Source organism: Eriocheir sinensis, chromosome 26 (assembly GCF_024679095.1).
Source record: "Eriocheir sinensis breed Jianghai 21 chromosome 26, ASM2467909v1, whole genome shotgun sequence".
Classification (NCBI taxonomy): Eukaryota; Metazoa; Arthropoda; class Malacostraca; order Decapoda; family Varunidae; genus Eriocheir; species Eriocheir sinensis.
Window position 1 is genome coordinate 631,983 of NC_066534.1, and position 16,481 is coordinate 648,463.

Here is a 16,481-nt window from a genome sequence, read left to right on the forward strand (position 1 = left end):
TCAACACACCATTTCAGCCTACAGGAGGAGTTTTTTCCAAACATTCCATAGGTAGTGCTCGAGCTGTGATTTCTTCTAATTGATGGATAACTGTGACTTTTATTCTACCTACAGACATATTCAGCGAAAGTAAATAGTTCAAAGTAATGGAACGTGCAAATTGAGCTATTTTGAAATTCTTGCATTTCAGTTACAGAATGCCTTTCCAAGTCAAATTTGTACCTCGCTCAGGGAGATCACTGTTTGAGGCAATCTTGCATTCATTCAACATACAGAGGTTGGTAGTTTCACTGTAGTCAGCTATTGCGTAACACGCACCTGTCCAGTTGTTTAGAATTTTATACTGTTTCTGAGCTAACTGAGGAGCAGCTGCCAAACCAGTGGATTATAAAGCCCTTCACTGTATGTTACACATATTGAGATGAATGCTCCCAGAAGCCTCATGCATGTTCTGATTCCATGGAGGGAGCTATCATTGCCCTGTTATCATCTGATGGTACCATAGCCATAGACTGGATCTTTTTTCAGACTGCAAAATACAGTAGAAACCTTCTACTATACAATGTTCAAGGAGTTCATCGATTTCGTGATAGCTATGAAGAAGGTGTTACCTCTGGACCACATTCCTTCCCTTCTGAAATTTCTTCTCCGGCATATGACTTAAGATGTTGCTGACTAAACCAGGAACTGGATTCCAACTGTCAGCTCCCAGTTTAATTCTTCCCTTCTGTTGGTCTTCTCCGAGACCACAGATGCTTGCGCCGACTCTCCAAACTTTCCAATCTGTTTCCCTTATTGCTCCCATAATTCCTTCCCCTTCTAGTTTCTCTCCGCAGTGACCATGCAGATGTTGTGCTGACTAGAACTACAGCGGAGTCAGAACTTGTTCCTGGTCTCCATTATAATTCCTTCCTCTGTTTCTCTCCAGCATATGACCACAGATGTTGGTGCCGATGCAACCAAATTTCTTCCAACTGTTGTGTTGTGAATTCCTTCCTTCTGTTTCTTCCCACAAGAGACTACAGATACAGCTGACTAAACCAAACTTTCCAACTGTTCCTTCTGTAAAAGCTTCCCCTTCGTATTTACCTTCCGGTATAAGTGACCACAGATGTTGTTGACTAAACCAAATTAGTCAACTGTTCTCCATATCCTTATAATTCCTTCCTCTTCCTGTTTCATTCTCCGGTATGACCACAGATGTTGCGCTGCCCCAAAACCAAATTCTTCCCTGCAGTAAGCTGTTCCTTCTGTATAATTCCTCTCTTCTGTTTCTTCTCCGTATATTCACCAGCTGAGCTATACAGCCAGCTTCCATGGTATTGGCTTGAACCAAAAGAACTGTTCCTTCCTCCTATAATTTGTATGATGTCTTCTCCGCATAGTCATCATGATTGCTTCAACTAAACCAAAGGTGAGCTTTCCAAAACTGTTGACTTTCTCCTATAATTTTCCCTTCTGTCTCTCTCCTCCGGTATTACATGACCACAGATGTTCAAGCTGACTGCAACGTCAAACTTTCCAACTTGTTCCTCTATAATTCTTCACTTTCATGTCTCTCTCCGGTATAAGGACCACAGATTACTTGCGCTGACTAAACCAAACTTTGTGTTTCCCTTATGCTCCTACACGTATGTAGTGATTTTGTACCCTTTTCTGTCTCTTCTCCATATGACCCAAAGGATGTGACTGTATCTAAACCCAACCTTCCAACTGTTCCTTCCTCAATTGTTAGTCCTAATCTCCTGACCGATCCACACCAGATGGGCGCCCAGCGGTAAATCAAACTGTTCCAACTGTTCCTTCTACGCCATGGAGATTCCCTTTCCCTCTTGAGCTCTCTCCTGCATATCACCACAGATTGTTGCGCCCACTAAACACCAAATGGGAGTACAGTGTTCCCTTTCTCCTTATAATTCTTGATTCTAGTTTCCGCATTTTAAATATGACGCACAGATGTTGACCTAAACCGCCGGGAACTGATTCCTTCTCCTATAATTCCTTCCCCTTCTGTCTCTCTCCGGCATATGACCACAGATGTTGCGCCCACTGAACAAAACTTTCCAAACTTTTCCCTTCAATAATTCCTTCCCCTTCTGTCTCTCTCCGGCATATGACCACAGATGTTGCGCCCACTAAACAAAACATTCCTTCCTTTCCTTCCTTCCCCTTCTGTCTCTCTCCGGCATATGACCACAGATGATGCGCCCACTAAACCAAACTTTCCAACTTTTCCTTTCCCTTCTGTCTCTCTCCGGCATATGACCACAGATGTTGCGCCCACTAAACCAAACTTTCCTTCCTTCCCCTTCTGTCTCTCTCCGGCATATGACCACAGATGTTGCGCCCACTAAACCAAACTTTCCTTCCTTCCCCTTCTGTCTCTCTCCGGCATATGACCACAGATGTTGCGCCCACTAAACCAAACTTTCCTTCCATCCCCTTCTGTTTCTCTCCGGCATATGACCACAGATGTTGCGCCCACTAAACCAAACTTTCCTTCCTTCCCCTTCTGTCTCTCTCCGGCATATGACCACAGATGTTGCGCCCACTAAACCAAACTTTCCTTCCTTCCCCTTCTGTCTCTCTCCGGCATATGACCACAGATGTTGCGCCCACTAAACAAAACTTTTCAACTTTCCAGGGCGTTCCGAAGCAATAAGGGAGTCACTGGGGCTATAGTAGTCTTTCCTATACACTCACTCTTCAGGGGGAGTGCCATGTTGCTATTCATGTTATTACTTGGTATACTGAAAGTGGCCAATCACACTCCTATTCTCTCCCAGATTTCTTTTTAATGAGCTGATTTTGCACGAACTGTTTGTACTAGATGTGTTTATTCCTCTACTTTCAATTGTTTCTTTTTTATTCTCTTTAAGATTTATTTTTAATGAGCTGATTTTGCATGAACTGTTTGTAGTAGATGTGTTTATTTCTCTACTTTCAATTGTTTCTTTTTTATTCTCTTTCAGATTTATTTTTAATGAGCTGATTTTGCACCAACTGTTTGTACTATTTATTCCTCTACTCTCAATTGTTTATTTTACCCTCTTTAAGTTTATCATTTTTTGCTTCAGGGCTGAGTGGATAGAGACATACGAGGCAGCGTTTTCCAGTGATGTTAGCCGCTGGAAGGATGCCAAGGACACTATGCTGGTGTGGCAGGCCAGGTGAGTAGGTTTTTATTTATTTATTTATTTATTTTTATTTATTTTTTATTTTTATTTTTACGTGTATGCCTATAGCGCTGGTAGGCTTGCTTGAGGGGCCTGGATGGTAGTTGGCCCCAGCCCGTCATGGCACAGGCAGGTGTTTATAGTGGCGCCATCTTCTCTTGGCTCATGCTGCCCCCCGGAACTCCTTGATTCACTTGGACGGTTTCCTCTAGAGTCCGGGTTGATGGGTGGTCTTCAGGACAGCATGTGGGTAGTTTTAAGCCACTCGGCGGTGACTGAAAAATCCCAGGTGGTAGCGTGGGGACTCGAACCCGCGTCGTCCATCATGCAGTGAATGTGGGCCCAGCACACTACCACTCAGCCACCTCCTGCCCTAAATAGTGACAGTAATAGTAGTGTACAGTAGGATATATGGCGATAACATGAGATGGCTACCAAAGACATACCACAAATCGGATCTATTTTTTATTTATTCCTTTATTTATTTATATATATTTTTTTTTACAACAAAGGAGACAGCTCAAGGGCACAAAAAAAGGAAACAATAATAAAAAAAGTTCGCTACTCGCTGCTCCTAAAAAGAATCCAAAGAGGTGGCCGAAAGAGAGGTCAATTTCGGGAGGAGAGGTGTCCTGATACCCTCCTCTTGAAAGATTTATTTATTGTTATTTATTATTTTTTTTCCGTGTTATCCTTTTGTGACGGTAGGCTTTTTCTTCAGGGGCCTGGTGGTCGCCCCAAGCCTGTCACGGCGGCGCAGGCAAGTGTTTAAAGTGACGCCATTTATTCTTGGCTCATGCTGCCACCATGGAGCTCATTCTTGATGCACTTGGATGGGTCCGCTACACTCTAGAGCAGCGCTTCCCAAACTGCCGGGGGGGCATGAGCTGGATACAAGGGGGCGGGATTCCCTCTGCCAAAAATTGCGGTTTTGCAAAATAAATAAATAAATACATACACACACACACACACACACACACACACACACACACACACACACTCACACACTGACGAAAAGAAGAACATAAGAAAGCTGGAAAGAGTACAGAGAGCGGCAACTAAGATGGTACCGGAACTTAGGGATTGGACTTACGAGGAGAGACTCAATAGCATGGGGCTCACAACCCTGGAAAGAAGAGAAAGAGGAGACCTGATAGCGGTGTACAGGGTGGTGAGCGGGGTGGAGAATCTGGACAGAGAGGACCTGTGTGTGTGTGTGTGTGTGTGTGGAGCGAGAGAGAAACGAGAGGACATGGAAAGAAGTTGAGGGCGACCACGTGTAGGCGAGATGTGAAAAAGTTTAGCTTCCCAAACAGAAGCATTGAGGTGTGGAATGGACTGGAGGAGGAGGTGGTTTGTGCAAGAAACATTCATGATGTTAAGGAAAAGCTGGATAAGAGAGGATATGGAGACGGGACAGCACAAGCGTACCCCTTTTCCCGTATGTCACAACTAGGTAAATACACACACACACACACACACACACACACACACACACACACACACACACACACACACACACACACACACACCTGGGACTATTAGAGTTTAGCTGAGGCCCTGTAGACTACAAATAGGTAAATACACACACACACACACACACACACACACACACACACACCTGGGACTATTAGAGTTTAGCTGAGGCCCTGTAGACTACAAATAGGTAAATACACACACACACACACACACACACACACACACACACACACACACACATGAAGGAGTAACATGTTTGAATCATCCTCACATGAGTTTCAATATACATACAGCCACCTCTCAATTAACACAAGTTTAAATAACGCATTTTTTATTTAACAAGAGTTGATATTTAAGGAGATACGTTTAACTAATGCGATATGTTCGTTTTAACACGAGTTTCACGAGTTTCATCGATGACGTCACCGATGAAACATTATTAATACATTAGTAGGTCACGGAAACATTATTGATACATTAGTAGGTCACGGAAACATTATTGATACATTAGTAGGTCACGGAAACATTATTAATACATTAGTAGGTCACGGAAACATTATTGATATATTAGTAGGTCACGGAAACATTGTTAATACATTAGTAGGTCACGGAAACATTACTGATACATTAGTAGGTCACGGAAACATTATTAATACATTAGTAGGTCACGGAAACATTATTGATACATTAGTAGGTCATGGAAACATTATTGATACATTAGTAGGTCACGGAAACATTATTAATACATTAGTAGGTCACGGAAACATTATTGATACATTAGTAGGTCACGGAAACATTACTGATACATTAGTAGGTCACGGAAACATTATTAATACATTAGTAGGTCACGGAAACATTATTGATACATTAGTAGGTCATGGAAACATTATTGATACATTAGTAGGTCACGGAAACATTATTAATACATTAGTAGGTCACGGAAACATTATTGATACATTAGTAGGTCACGGAAACAGTACTGATACATTAGTAGGTCACGGAAACATTATTAATACATTAGTAGGTCACGGAAACATTATTGATACATTAGTAGGTCACGGAAACATTATTGATACATTAGTAGGTCACGGAAACATTATTAATACATTAGTAGGTCACGGAAACATTATTGATACATTAGTAGGTCACGGAAACATTATTAATACATTAGTAGGTCACGGAAACATTATTAATACATTAGTAGGTCATGGAAACATTACTGATACATTAGTAGGTCACGGAAACATTATTAATACATTAGTAGGTCACGGAAACATTACTGATACATTAGTAGGTCACGGAAACATTATTAATACATTAGTAGGTCACGGAAACATTATTAATACATTAGTAGGTCACGGAAACATTACTGATACATTAGTAGGTCACGGAAACATTATTAATACATTAGTAGGTCACGGAAACATTATTAATACATTAGTAGGTCACGGAAACATTATTAATACATTAGTAGGTCACGGAAACATTATTGATACATTAGTAGGTCACGGAAACATTATTAATACATTAGTAGGTCACGGAGACATTAATACATTAGTAGGTCACGGAAACATTACTCATACATTAGTAGGTCACGGAAACATTATTAATACATTAGTAGGTCACGGAAACATTATTAATACATTAGTAGGTCACGGAAACATTACTGATACATTAGTAGGTCACGGAAACATTATTAATACATTAGTAGGTCACGGAAACATTATTAATACATTAGTAGGTCATGGAAACATTATTAATACATTAGTAGGTCACGGAAACATTATTAATACATTAGTAGGTCACGGAAACATTACTGATACATTAGTAGGTCACGGAAACATTATTAATACATTAGTAGGTCACGGAAACATTATTAATACATTAGTAGGTCACGGAAACATTATTAATACATTAGTAGGTCACGGAAACATTATTAATACATTAGTAGGTCACGGAAACATTATTAATACATTAGTAGGTCACGGAAACATTATTAATACATTAGTAGGTCATGGAAACATTACTGATACATTAGTAGGTCACGGAAACATTATTAATACATTAGTAGGTCACGGAAACGTTATTAATACATTAGTAGGTCACGGAAACATTATTAATACATTAGTAGGTCACGGAAACATTATTAATACATTAGTAGGTCACGGAAACGTTATTAATACATTAGTAGGTCACGGAAACATTATTAATACATTAGTAGGTCACGGAAACATTATTGATACATTAGTAGGTCATGGAAACATTATTAATACATTAGTAGGTCATGGAAACATTATTAATACATTAGTAGGTCACGGAAACATTATTAATACATTAGTAGGTCACGGAAACATTATTGATACATTAGTAGGTCACGGAAACATTATTGATACATTAGTAGGTCACGGAAACATTATTAATACATTAGTAGGTCATGGAAACATTATTAATACATTAGTAGGTCACGGAAACATTACTGATACATTAGTAGGTCATGGGAACATTATTAATACATTAGTAGGTCACGGAAACATTACTGATACATTAGTAGGTCACGGAAACATTATTAATACATTAGTAGCTCACGGAAACAACAAAAACACACGTTCTCATTTTATTTAAACTTTTTCTTCACCTGCGTCGTCCCTCCTCACCCCACGCTGCCTTCACCTCCGCCTCACTGCCTCCTTCCTCTTCCTCTGACTACCCATGCTATTGGTGACAAAGACAACTCCTTTAAGTCAAAGTTTTCTTAAGAAAGAATTGCTACGATACATTTGTAAGTCACTGACACAACAGAAACACGTCCTCACACTCACCATCACCACTTTGTTGTTGATGCGTCACTGGTTGTCGTCTGCCGAATCCTCACCCCGCTCTCCCTCCTCTCTCCGCACCTCGTCCTTCCACCTTCTACGAGGAGGTGGAAGGACGGGATAGATACATACAATTTAAAAATCCACGATATGGCAAGGGATAACTGTATTAATGTTCCACCTTCTATCCAGGGTATTAACGTTCCATCTTCTATCCACCAGGGTTGAGAAGTTGCCGGCAGGAATTGACGTGACGCTGCCCCTTCTTCAGGCAAAAATAATTGAGATGGATCCCTCTGTTGAGGCTGCGGTTAAATCCATCTTCTTAGCTTCAGCGCTGCAAAGGTGAGGCAAACTTTGTATTTGAAATGGTGTTTTAACCCAGTAGCTGTGGTGATCATGTTTCTTAAAGATCCCTCCAAGTGAATTAATGAGAAAAAATCATCACTCATGCCAGCCATTAGTATATTATATGTATTAATGCATTTGTGATCAGCTTGTATCCTCTATTTTGGGGGTTTATGTCATGGCAAGAATTTGGCCCGTCGCTGGTATACTGTAAAGCCTCATATTTGGCCCGTCGCTGGTATACTGTAAAGCCTCATATTTGGCCCGTCACTGGTATACTGTAAAGCCTCATATTTGGCCCGTCACTGGTATACTGTAAAGCCTCATATTTGGCCCGTCACTGGTATACTGTAAAGCCTCATATTTGGCCCGTCACTGGTATACTGTAAAGCCTCATATTTGGCCCGTCGCTGGTATACTGTAAAGCCTCAAATTTGGCCCGTCGCTGGTATACTGTAAAGCCTCAAATTTGGCCCATCGCTGGTATACTGTAAAGCCTCATATTTGGCCCGTCACTGGTATACTGTAAAGCCTCATATTTGGCCCATCGCTGGTATACTGTAAAGCCTCATATTTGGCCCATCGCTGGTATACTGTAAAGCCTCATATTTGGCCCGTCACTGGTATACTGTAAAGCCTCATATTTGGCCCGTCACTGGTATACTGTAAAGCCTCATATTTGGCCCGTCACTGGTATACTGTAAAGCCTCATATTTGGCCCATCGCTGGTATACTGTAAAGCCTCATATTTGGCCCGTCACTGGTATACTGTAAAGCCTCATATTTGGCCCGTCACTGGTATACTGTAAAGCCTCATATTTGGCCCGTCACTGGTATACTGTAAAGCCTCATATTTGGCCCGTCACTGGTATACTGTAAAGCCTCATATTTGGCCCGTCACTGGTATACTGTAAAGCCTCATATTTGGCCCGTCACTGGTATACTGTAAAGCCTCATATTTGGCCCGTCACTGGTATACTGTAAAGCCTCATATTTGGCCCGTCACTGGTATACTGTAAAGCCTCATATTTGGCCCGTCACTGGTATACTGTAAAGCCTCATATTTGGCCCATCGCTGGTATACTGTAAAGCCTCATATTTGGCCCGTCTCTGGTATACTGTAAAGCCTCATATTTGGCCCGTCGCTGGTATACTGTAAATCCTCATATTTGGCCGTCACTGGTATACTGTAAGCCTCATATTTGGCCCGTCACTGGTATACTGTAAAGCCTCATATTTGGCCCGTCACTGGTATACTGTAAAGCCTCATATTTGGCCCGTCACTGGTATACTGTAAAGCCTCATATTTGGCCCGTCGCTGGTATACTGTAAAGCCTCATATTTGGCCTGTCGCTGGTATACTGTAAAGCCTCATATTTGGCCCGTCGCTGGTATACTGTAAAGCCTCATATTTGGCCCGTCGCTGCTACATGGCTAATTTTGTTTCTTCTCTATAGGATGGAACTTAATCATCAGTGGTTGTTATCTTGTGGAGTGTGCAAAAATGACGTGTTATTTTGTATTATTCTGAACTAGATGGAAAAAAATGTATCTTTCCATCTCTGTGAAGTCTTATTTATTTATTTATTTTATTTATTTATTTATTTTATTTTTTATTTTTTTTTTATGTGTACGCCTATAGCGCCGGTAGGCTTGCTTGAGGGGCCTGGATGGTGTTCGGCCCCAGCCCGTCATGGCAAATGTTTATAGTGGCGCCATCTTCTCTTGGCTCATGCTGCCCCCCGGAACTCCTTCTTGATTCACTTGGACGGTTTCCTCTAGAGTCCGGGTTGATGGGTGGTCTTCAGGACAGCATGTGGGTAGTTTTAAGCCACTCGGCGGTGACTGAAAAATCCCAGGTGGTAGCGTGGGGATTCGAACCCGCGTCGTCCATAACGCGGTGAATGTGGGCCCAGCACGCTACCACTCAGCCACCGCCTACCCCATATTATGCTTAGTTTGTGTAAGTGGGTGGATAAGGGCAGTGACAAATGGCAGCTGGCAGGTTGTGGGCCATGGCGGAGAGGCGAGAAGTCTGTTGTCATTTGTTTGTAATTTATGTATATGATAATAGTAGTAATAATGATGATAATAACAATAATAACTTTTATCTTCAGTTTTCTTTGTGACCAATCTATCTGTTGTGGTAAGCAGTCTCTGTACTTCACCACACAGACTATCACAAGGGCTTTATCGTACTTTTTCCATTTTTCATTAAGGACAAACTCAAAATGTTCATGCATTTTTTTCACAAGCCATATTCCACACCCACATATTGAGTAACTTGTATATGAAGTGAGGAGTTGATGTGCTGCATGTGGTAAGCTTCTGTTTCATGAGGTTACATGCATTCTCAATGATGCTAAGATCTGGGGTCACCAGGCCAGTCTAAGACCTCTGTGTCATGATTAGCAAGAAATTCAGCATATTTATTATTGCCTTGTTGCCTGGTGCAGTCCCCTGGCATGAAATATTTGCAACCATGATTTTTTTATAAATAAGTCAGCATTCATTGCAGTGTTTTTAGGAAGGAAGTACAGACCTCCCCTGCCTTGTTGCCCGCTAAGTTCAGTGCAGCTTCTTGAAAAAGCTGCTCAAAACAAAAATGCCTCCCACGCTCTCTCAGGCAATTCTTAGGGCTGCCTTCACAGTCGTTTTGTTTGTTTTGATCGTTACCAATGGCGGCGATCACTGCTATAGTATTTCCATGTAAAACTGGGCTATGGGGTAGTGGCGGCTGCGGGGTTAGCCTAGCCCCGCACCTTGCTACACACTCTCAACACCTCTCACTTCCTCTGCAGCCGCCACACCCCATCAGCCAGTTTCACGTGGAAGACTATTGCGTCGATCGCCGCCATTGGTAACGATCAAAACAAACAAAGTGACTGTGAAAGCGGCCCTGTACCCTTGGCTCTCCAGCACTTTGTTGTTCAGCATGTGTCATACTCAAGGGTACTTCTGCTCACGTGTTTTCTTTGTGTCCCTGAACCTTATATTGCAGCATCACTTAACATGCCTTCAATACTTTCTCTTTGACCATAATGATCCATCTCAGTCTCCCTGTCCAGAGCTAAGTACACCAACATTGCCTTTCCTTTCCATTCTGCCGTAATCAATGATGTCCACTTCCCCCTAGCCCAGCCCATGCTCCTGCAGTTTACTCTGTTCTTAGCTTGCCTTCTTTTACTGTGAAAATAAGGCATCATGCAGCCTTAACCCTTGCCATACTGTGACGCAGACATCGGCGTCACAGTATGGAAAGAGTCAAGAGGAAATGGAAGAGAATTAATCCTCTTCTATACCTCTCAATCCCCCACTAAATTCCTCTTAATCCTCTTACATTTCCTCTTAAAAGGTTTAGAAGAGGACTAACGGTGACCCCTCGGACGCCCATCACCGGAGTGAAGTGACAGCCCCAACACTCCTTAATTACCGGTATATTACTGCCAGGTGGCTGAGTGGTAGTGTGCTGGGCCCACATTCACCATGTGATGGACGACACGAGTTTGAATCCCCACGCTACCACCTGGGATTTTTCAGTCACCGCCGAGTGGCTTAAAACTACCCACATACTGTCCTGAAGACCACTCATCAACCCGGAGTCTGGAGGAAACTGTCCAAGTGAATCAAGAAGGAGTTCCGGGGGGCAGCATGAGCCAAGAGAAGATGGCGCCACTATAAACACTTGCCTGCGCCATGACGGGCTGGTGCCGAACACCATCCAGGCCCCTCAAGCAAGCCTACATAAAAAAAAAATAATAATAAAAAAGTCATGTGCCAATGAAGCAGAAACGACCTCCTCCACCCCAACCACTACCTCCCCCACTCACTCATTCCACTCCCTCCATTCCAGTTCCCATTCCACCTCCTTTCTCATTCCTGCTCCAGGGGTTAACATGATCCTTTTTCAGGTTTGTGACGGCAATCGTGAAGCTTCCTCAGACGAAGTACTACAGAGCCAAGTCCATACACCACCTGGCCCTGGAGATTGGCCTTCCCATGCACCTGGTTGACCTGCGTAATGAGATCGTGCACGGCCATGGGGGCTGGGGAGGCGGGGAGTCGGTACACAAGGGCTTGGAGGTGTCTTACAAGTGGATTAAGGTACAGGAATATGCTAGTCATCATAAGATTACAAGGTTTTCTACATGAGTGTATACAATCCCTTTTTCTGTGTTTCCTCCCTCCTAATTGATAGTCTTCTACCTCTTAAATTCTGCCGCCATGTTGCCTCTCTTTCTATCTTCTGTCGATATTTTCACGCTGACTGCTCTTCTGAACTTGCTAACTGCATGCCTCCCCCCCCTCCTGCGGCCCCGCTGCACGCGACTTTCTGATCAAGCTCATCCCTATACTGTCCAAACCCCTTATGCAAGAGTTAACCAGCATCTTCACTCTTTCATCCCTATACTGTCCAAACCCCTTATGCAAGAGTTAACCAGCATCTTCACTCTTTCATCCCTATACTGTCCAAACCCCTTATGCAAGAGTTAACCAGCATCTTCACTCTTTCATCCCTATACTGTCCAAACCCCTTATGCAAGAGTTAACCAGCATCTTCACTCTTTCATCCTTATACTGTCCAAACCCCTTTTGCAAGAGTTAACCAGCTTCTTCACTCTTTCATCCCTATACTGTCCAAACCCCTTACGCAAGAGTTAACCAGCATCTTCACTCTTTCATCCCTATACTGTCCAAACCCCTTATGCAAGAGTTAACCAGCATCTTCACCTTTTCATCCCTATACTGTCCAAACCCCTTATGCAAGAGTTAACCAGCATCTTCACTCTTTCATCCCTATACTGTCCAAACCCCTTATGCAAGAGTTAACCAGCATCTTCACTCTTTCATCCCTATACTGTCCAAACCCCTTATGCAAGACTTAACCAGCATATTCACTCTTTCATCCCTATACTGTCCAAACCCCTTATGCAAGAGTTAACCAGCATCTTCACTCTTTCATCCCTGTACTGTCCAAACCCCTTATGCAAGAGTTAACCAGCATCTTCACTCTTTCATCCCTGTACTGTCCAAACCCCTTATGCAAGAGTTAACCAGCATCTTCACTCTTTCATCCCTATACTGTCCAAACCCCTTATGCAAGAGTTAACCAGCATCTTCACTCTTTCATCCCTATACTGTCCAAACCCCTTATGCAAGATTTAACCAGCATCTTCACTCTTTCATCCCTATACTGTCCAAACCCCTTATGCAAGATTTAACCAGCATCTTCACTCTTTCATCCCTCACGCTGGTAAACTCTGGAACAATCTTCCTTCATCTGTATTTCCTCCTGCCTACGACTTGAACTCTTTCAAGAGGAGGGTATCAGGACACCTTCTCCCAAAACTGATTCCTCTTTTTGGCCACTCTACTCTATTTAGGAGCAGTCAGTAGCGGGCTTTTTTTTTTTCCATTATGTTTTCTTTTATTTTCACGCCCTTGCACTGTCTCCTGTGCTGTAAATAAATAAATAAATAAATAAATATTATGAAATGGTTTGTGTGAGGGGTGATTATTTCTCATTTTTCTTGCTTAGAGGGACCATTAACCCAGTAGCAGCGACGGGCCAAATTTATGCCATGATATAAACCCCAAAAAAACAGATGATACATAATCTGATCACAAATGCTTTGATATATATTATGAAATGGTTTGTGTGAGGGGTGATTTTTTTCTCATTTTTCTCGCTTAGAGGGACCATTAACCCGGTAGCAGCGACGAGCCAAATTTATGCCATGATATAAACCTAAAAAAAATAGATGATACATAATCTGATCACAAATGCTTTGATATATATTATGAAATGGTTTGTGTGAGGGGTGATTTTTTCTCATTTTTCTCGCTTTAACCCGGTAGGAGCGACGGGCCAAATTTGTGCCATGATATAAACCCCCAAAAAATAGATGATCTGATCACAAAGCTTGATATATATTATGGGAAATGGTTTGTGGGAGGTTTTTAGAGGGACCATTAACCCAGTAGCAGCGACGGGCCAAATTTGTGCCATGATATAAACCCCCAAAAAATAGATGATCTGAACACAAACGCCTTGAAATATATTATGAAATGGTTTGTGGGAGGTTTGCTTAGAGGGACCATTAAACCAGTAGCAGCGGGCCAAATTTGTGCCATGATATAAACCCAAAAAATAGATGATCTGATCACAACGCTTGATATATATTATGAAATGGTTTGTGGGAGGTTTGCTTAGAGGACCATTAACCCAGTAGCATGCGGCAGACAAATTTGTGCCATGATATAAACCCCCAAAAATAGATGATCTGATCACAAACTTTGATATATATTATGAAATGGTTTGTGGGAGGTTTGCTTAGAGGGACCATTAACCCGGTAGGAGCGACGGGCCAAATTTGTGCCATGATATAAACCCCAAAAAAATAGATGATCTGATCACAAACGCCTTGATATATATTATGAAATGGTTTGTGTGAGGGGTGATTTTTTCTCATTTTTCTCGCTTGGAGGGACCATTAAGAAACATGATCCCCGCTGCTACTGGGTTAACAGCACCTCACATGCACTTTGCTGTAGAATGTGAAGTGTCCTGCTTATAATGCATATATCAGGTTCATATTTTTCTTTACGCCCTTGAACTGTCTCCTTAGCTGTAAAAAAAAAAAATAATAAATAAAAATCCACCGTAATCTGTTTTTCAGTGGTTTTATTGGGATGCCGAGTTCCAGAAGATGCAGAATCGCAACTCGGTGTTCACGATAAACCCTGAACGGTGGCAGAACTTCCTTTGCCTCTTGAGGAAGTTCGCAGTGCTCGCCATGTCATCGGCAAAGAAAAAGATTCCAGCCTTCATTAAAGTAAGCACACGATCTGCCTCAACTGTCTGATATAAATGAGTGTTGTAGGGCCACGTGTATTTGTGTGTATTATGTATGTGTAGGGAAGAAGTAGCTTAATTTTTAGGGCTTTCAATCTGCAATATCCAGTACAGCCGCCCCTCAAATAGTACAGTTTCCAATAGTTCGGTTTTGGTTTGTGTGGATTTTCTAAGAAGATTTTTAAGGATTTTTAAATTTCGCAATGACCAGGAAATTTAAAAATCCTTAAAGATCTTCCGTGACAATCTGTATAAAACTGAAACCAAACTTTTTTTTTTTTTTTTACAACAAAGGAGGCAGCTCACGGGCACACAAAAAAAGAAAACAATAATAAAAAAGCCATACTCGCTGCTCCTTAAAAGAAACAAAGAGGTGGCAGCAAGGCCAAATGAGGGGTTTGAGGGATGATTGTAGTCTCAGCAACAAGGGTGGTGGCCGAGTGGTCAGCAGGCGGGTGTGGTGAGCCCTGCCTGCAAAAAAAGAAAAGATAACACCTTTGGGAACAGCAGGAAAATAGGCTTTGAAAAAAAACAAAAATCTTACGTTTTCCGTGAGGGATTTTTGTCAGGACATGACATTTTTTCAGTTCATCTTGTCTCATGGAATAACATTGTTAAATAAGATTGTACAGGTAACTCGATTTACGTGTTTTTTAAATAACGCGTGGTCCAAAATCCATGTAAATGTTTAATTTAGGCGTTTTTTCACTTCTACGCGATATTTTATGGAGTGTCCACCACATGTCTCGCGCAACTGTACTCACACGGCCACACAGCTGAGCTCAGTTCTTCCCGCGAGCCACTTGAACAACAATACAGTACCCACGCTGCCACGCTACTCAACAATAGGGGTGGGAAGGTACCGGCACCAGTACCAGTACTAACGGTACCAGCTATATGGTACGGTACCGATACCGGACTGCTCGGTACCGGTACCAGTACTAGCCAGTCGCTCATGGTGGTCCTCATTTCTTCCTCACACGAGTGAGGCTGAGACTGAGTGCCTGAGTGGATATCTCGGTGATATGGATATTCTCTCTCTCTCTCTCTCTCTCTCTCTCTCTCTCTCTCTCTCTCTCTCTCTCTCTCTCTCTCTCTCTCTCTCTCTCTCTCTCTCTCTCTCTCTCTCTCTCTCTCTCTCTCTCTCTCTCTCTCTCTCTCTCTCTCTCTCTCTCTCTCTCTCTCCACTAAATACAGTGAATATTTATTTTTTGATAGAAACCAACCTCTTGTTTGATTTACATTGTTTTTGATTTGTGCGACCTCTTCAAGGACACAATACTCGCGTAAATCCAGAGTTACCTTTATATATATATATATATATATATATATATATATATATATATATATATATATATATATATATATATATATATATATATATATATATATATATATATATATATATATATATATATATATATATAAATATATAAAACATTTATAGGTCATAGTTCAAAGATTTTTTTGCCACACCAAGCATGCATCCATCTCTTCATCCACAGTGTATTATTATTATTATTATTATTATTATTATTATTATTATTATTATTATTATTATTATTATTATTATTATTATTATTATTATTATTATTATTTATTTATTTATTTTTTTTTTTTTTTTAAGTGTGTCTATAAGTTGATGCGTCTCCATTGGTACATGTGCCTTATTTGTTCCGACCTGTGGGGAAGCTAACTTTATTTTTTCCAGTTTACTTCCTTGCTATCTCAAAACACACACCTTGGAAAAAGGAAGACAATGGGAAGAGAGAACACGTCTTTTTGAAGCTGCAGTTGAAGGCGGCT

The 16,481-nt window shown here is 41.5% G+C and overlaps 1 protein-coding gene across 1 annotated transcript in view; it reads left to right on the top strand.

Moving 5' to 3' along the window:
* Positions 1 to 16,481, top strand: part of LOC127003659 (uncharacterized) — a 35,847-nt gene that overhangs the window by 2,968 nt on the left and 16,398 nt on the right. The window contains exons 2-5 of the mRNA XM_050870572.1: positions 3,078 to 3,170; positions 7,694 to 7,816; positions 11,731 to 11,923; positions 14,500 to 14,655. Coding sequence (XP_050726529.1) covers positions 3,078 to 3,170; positions 7,694 to 7,816; positions 11,731 to 11,923; positions 14,500 to 14,655 — 565 coding nt within the window. The remainder of the gene's footprint in view (positions 1 to 3,077; positions 3,171 to 7,693; positions 7,817 to 11,730; positions 11,924 to 14,499; positions 14,656 to 16,481) is intronic.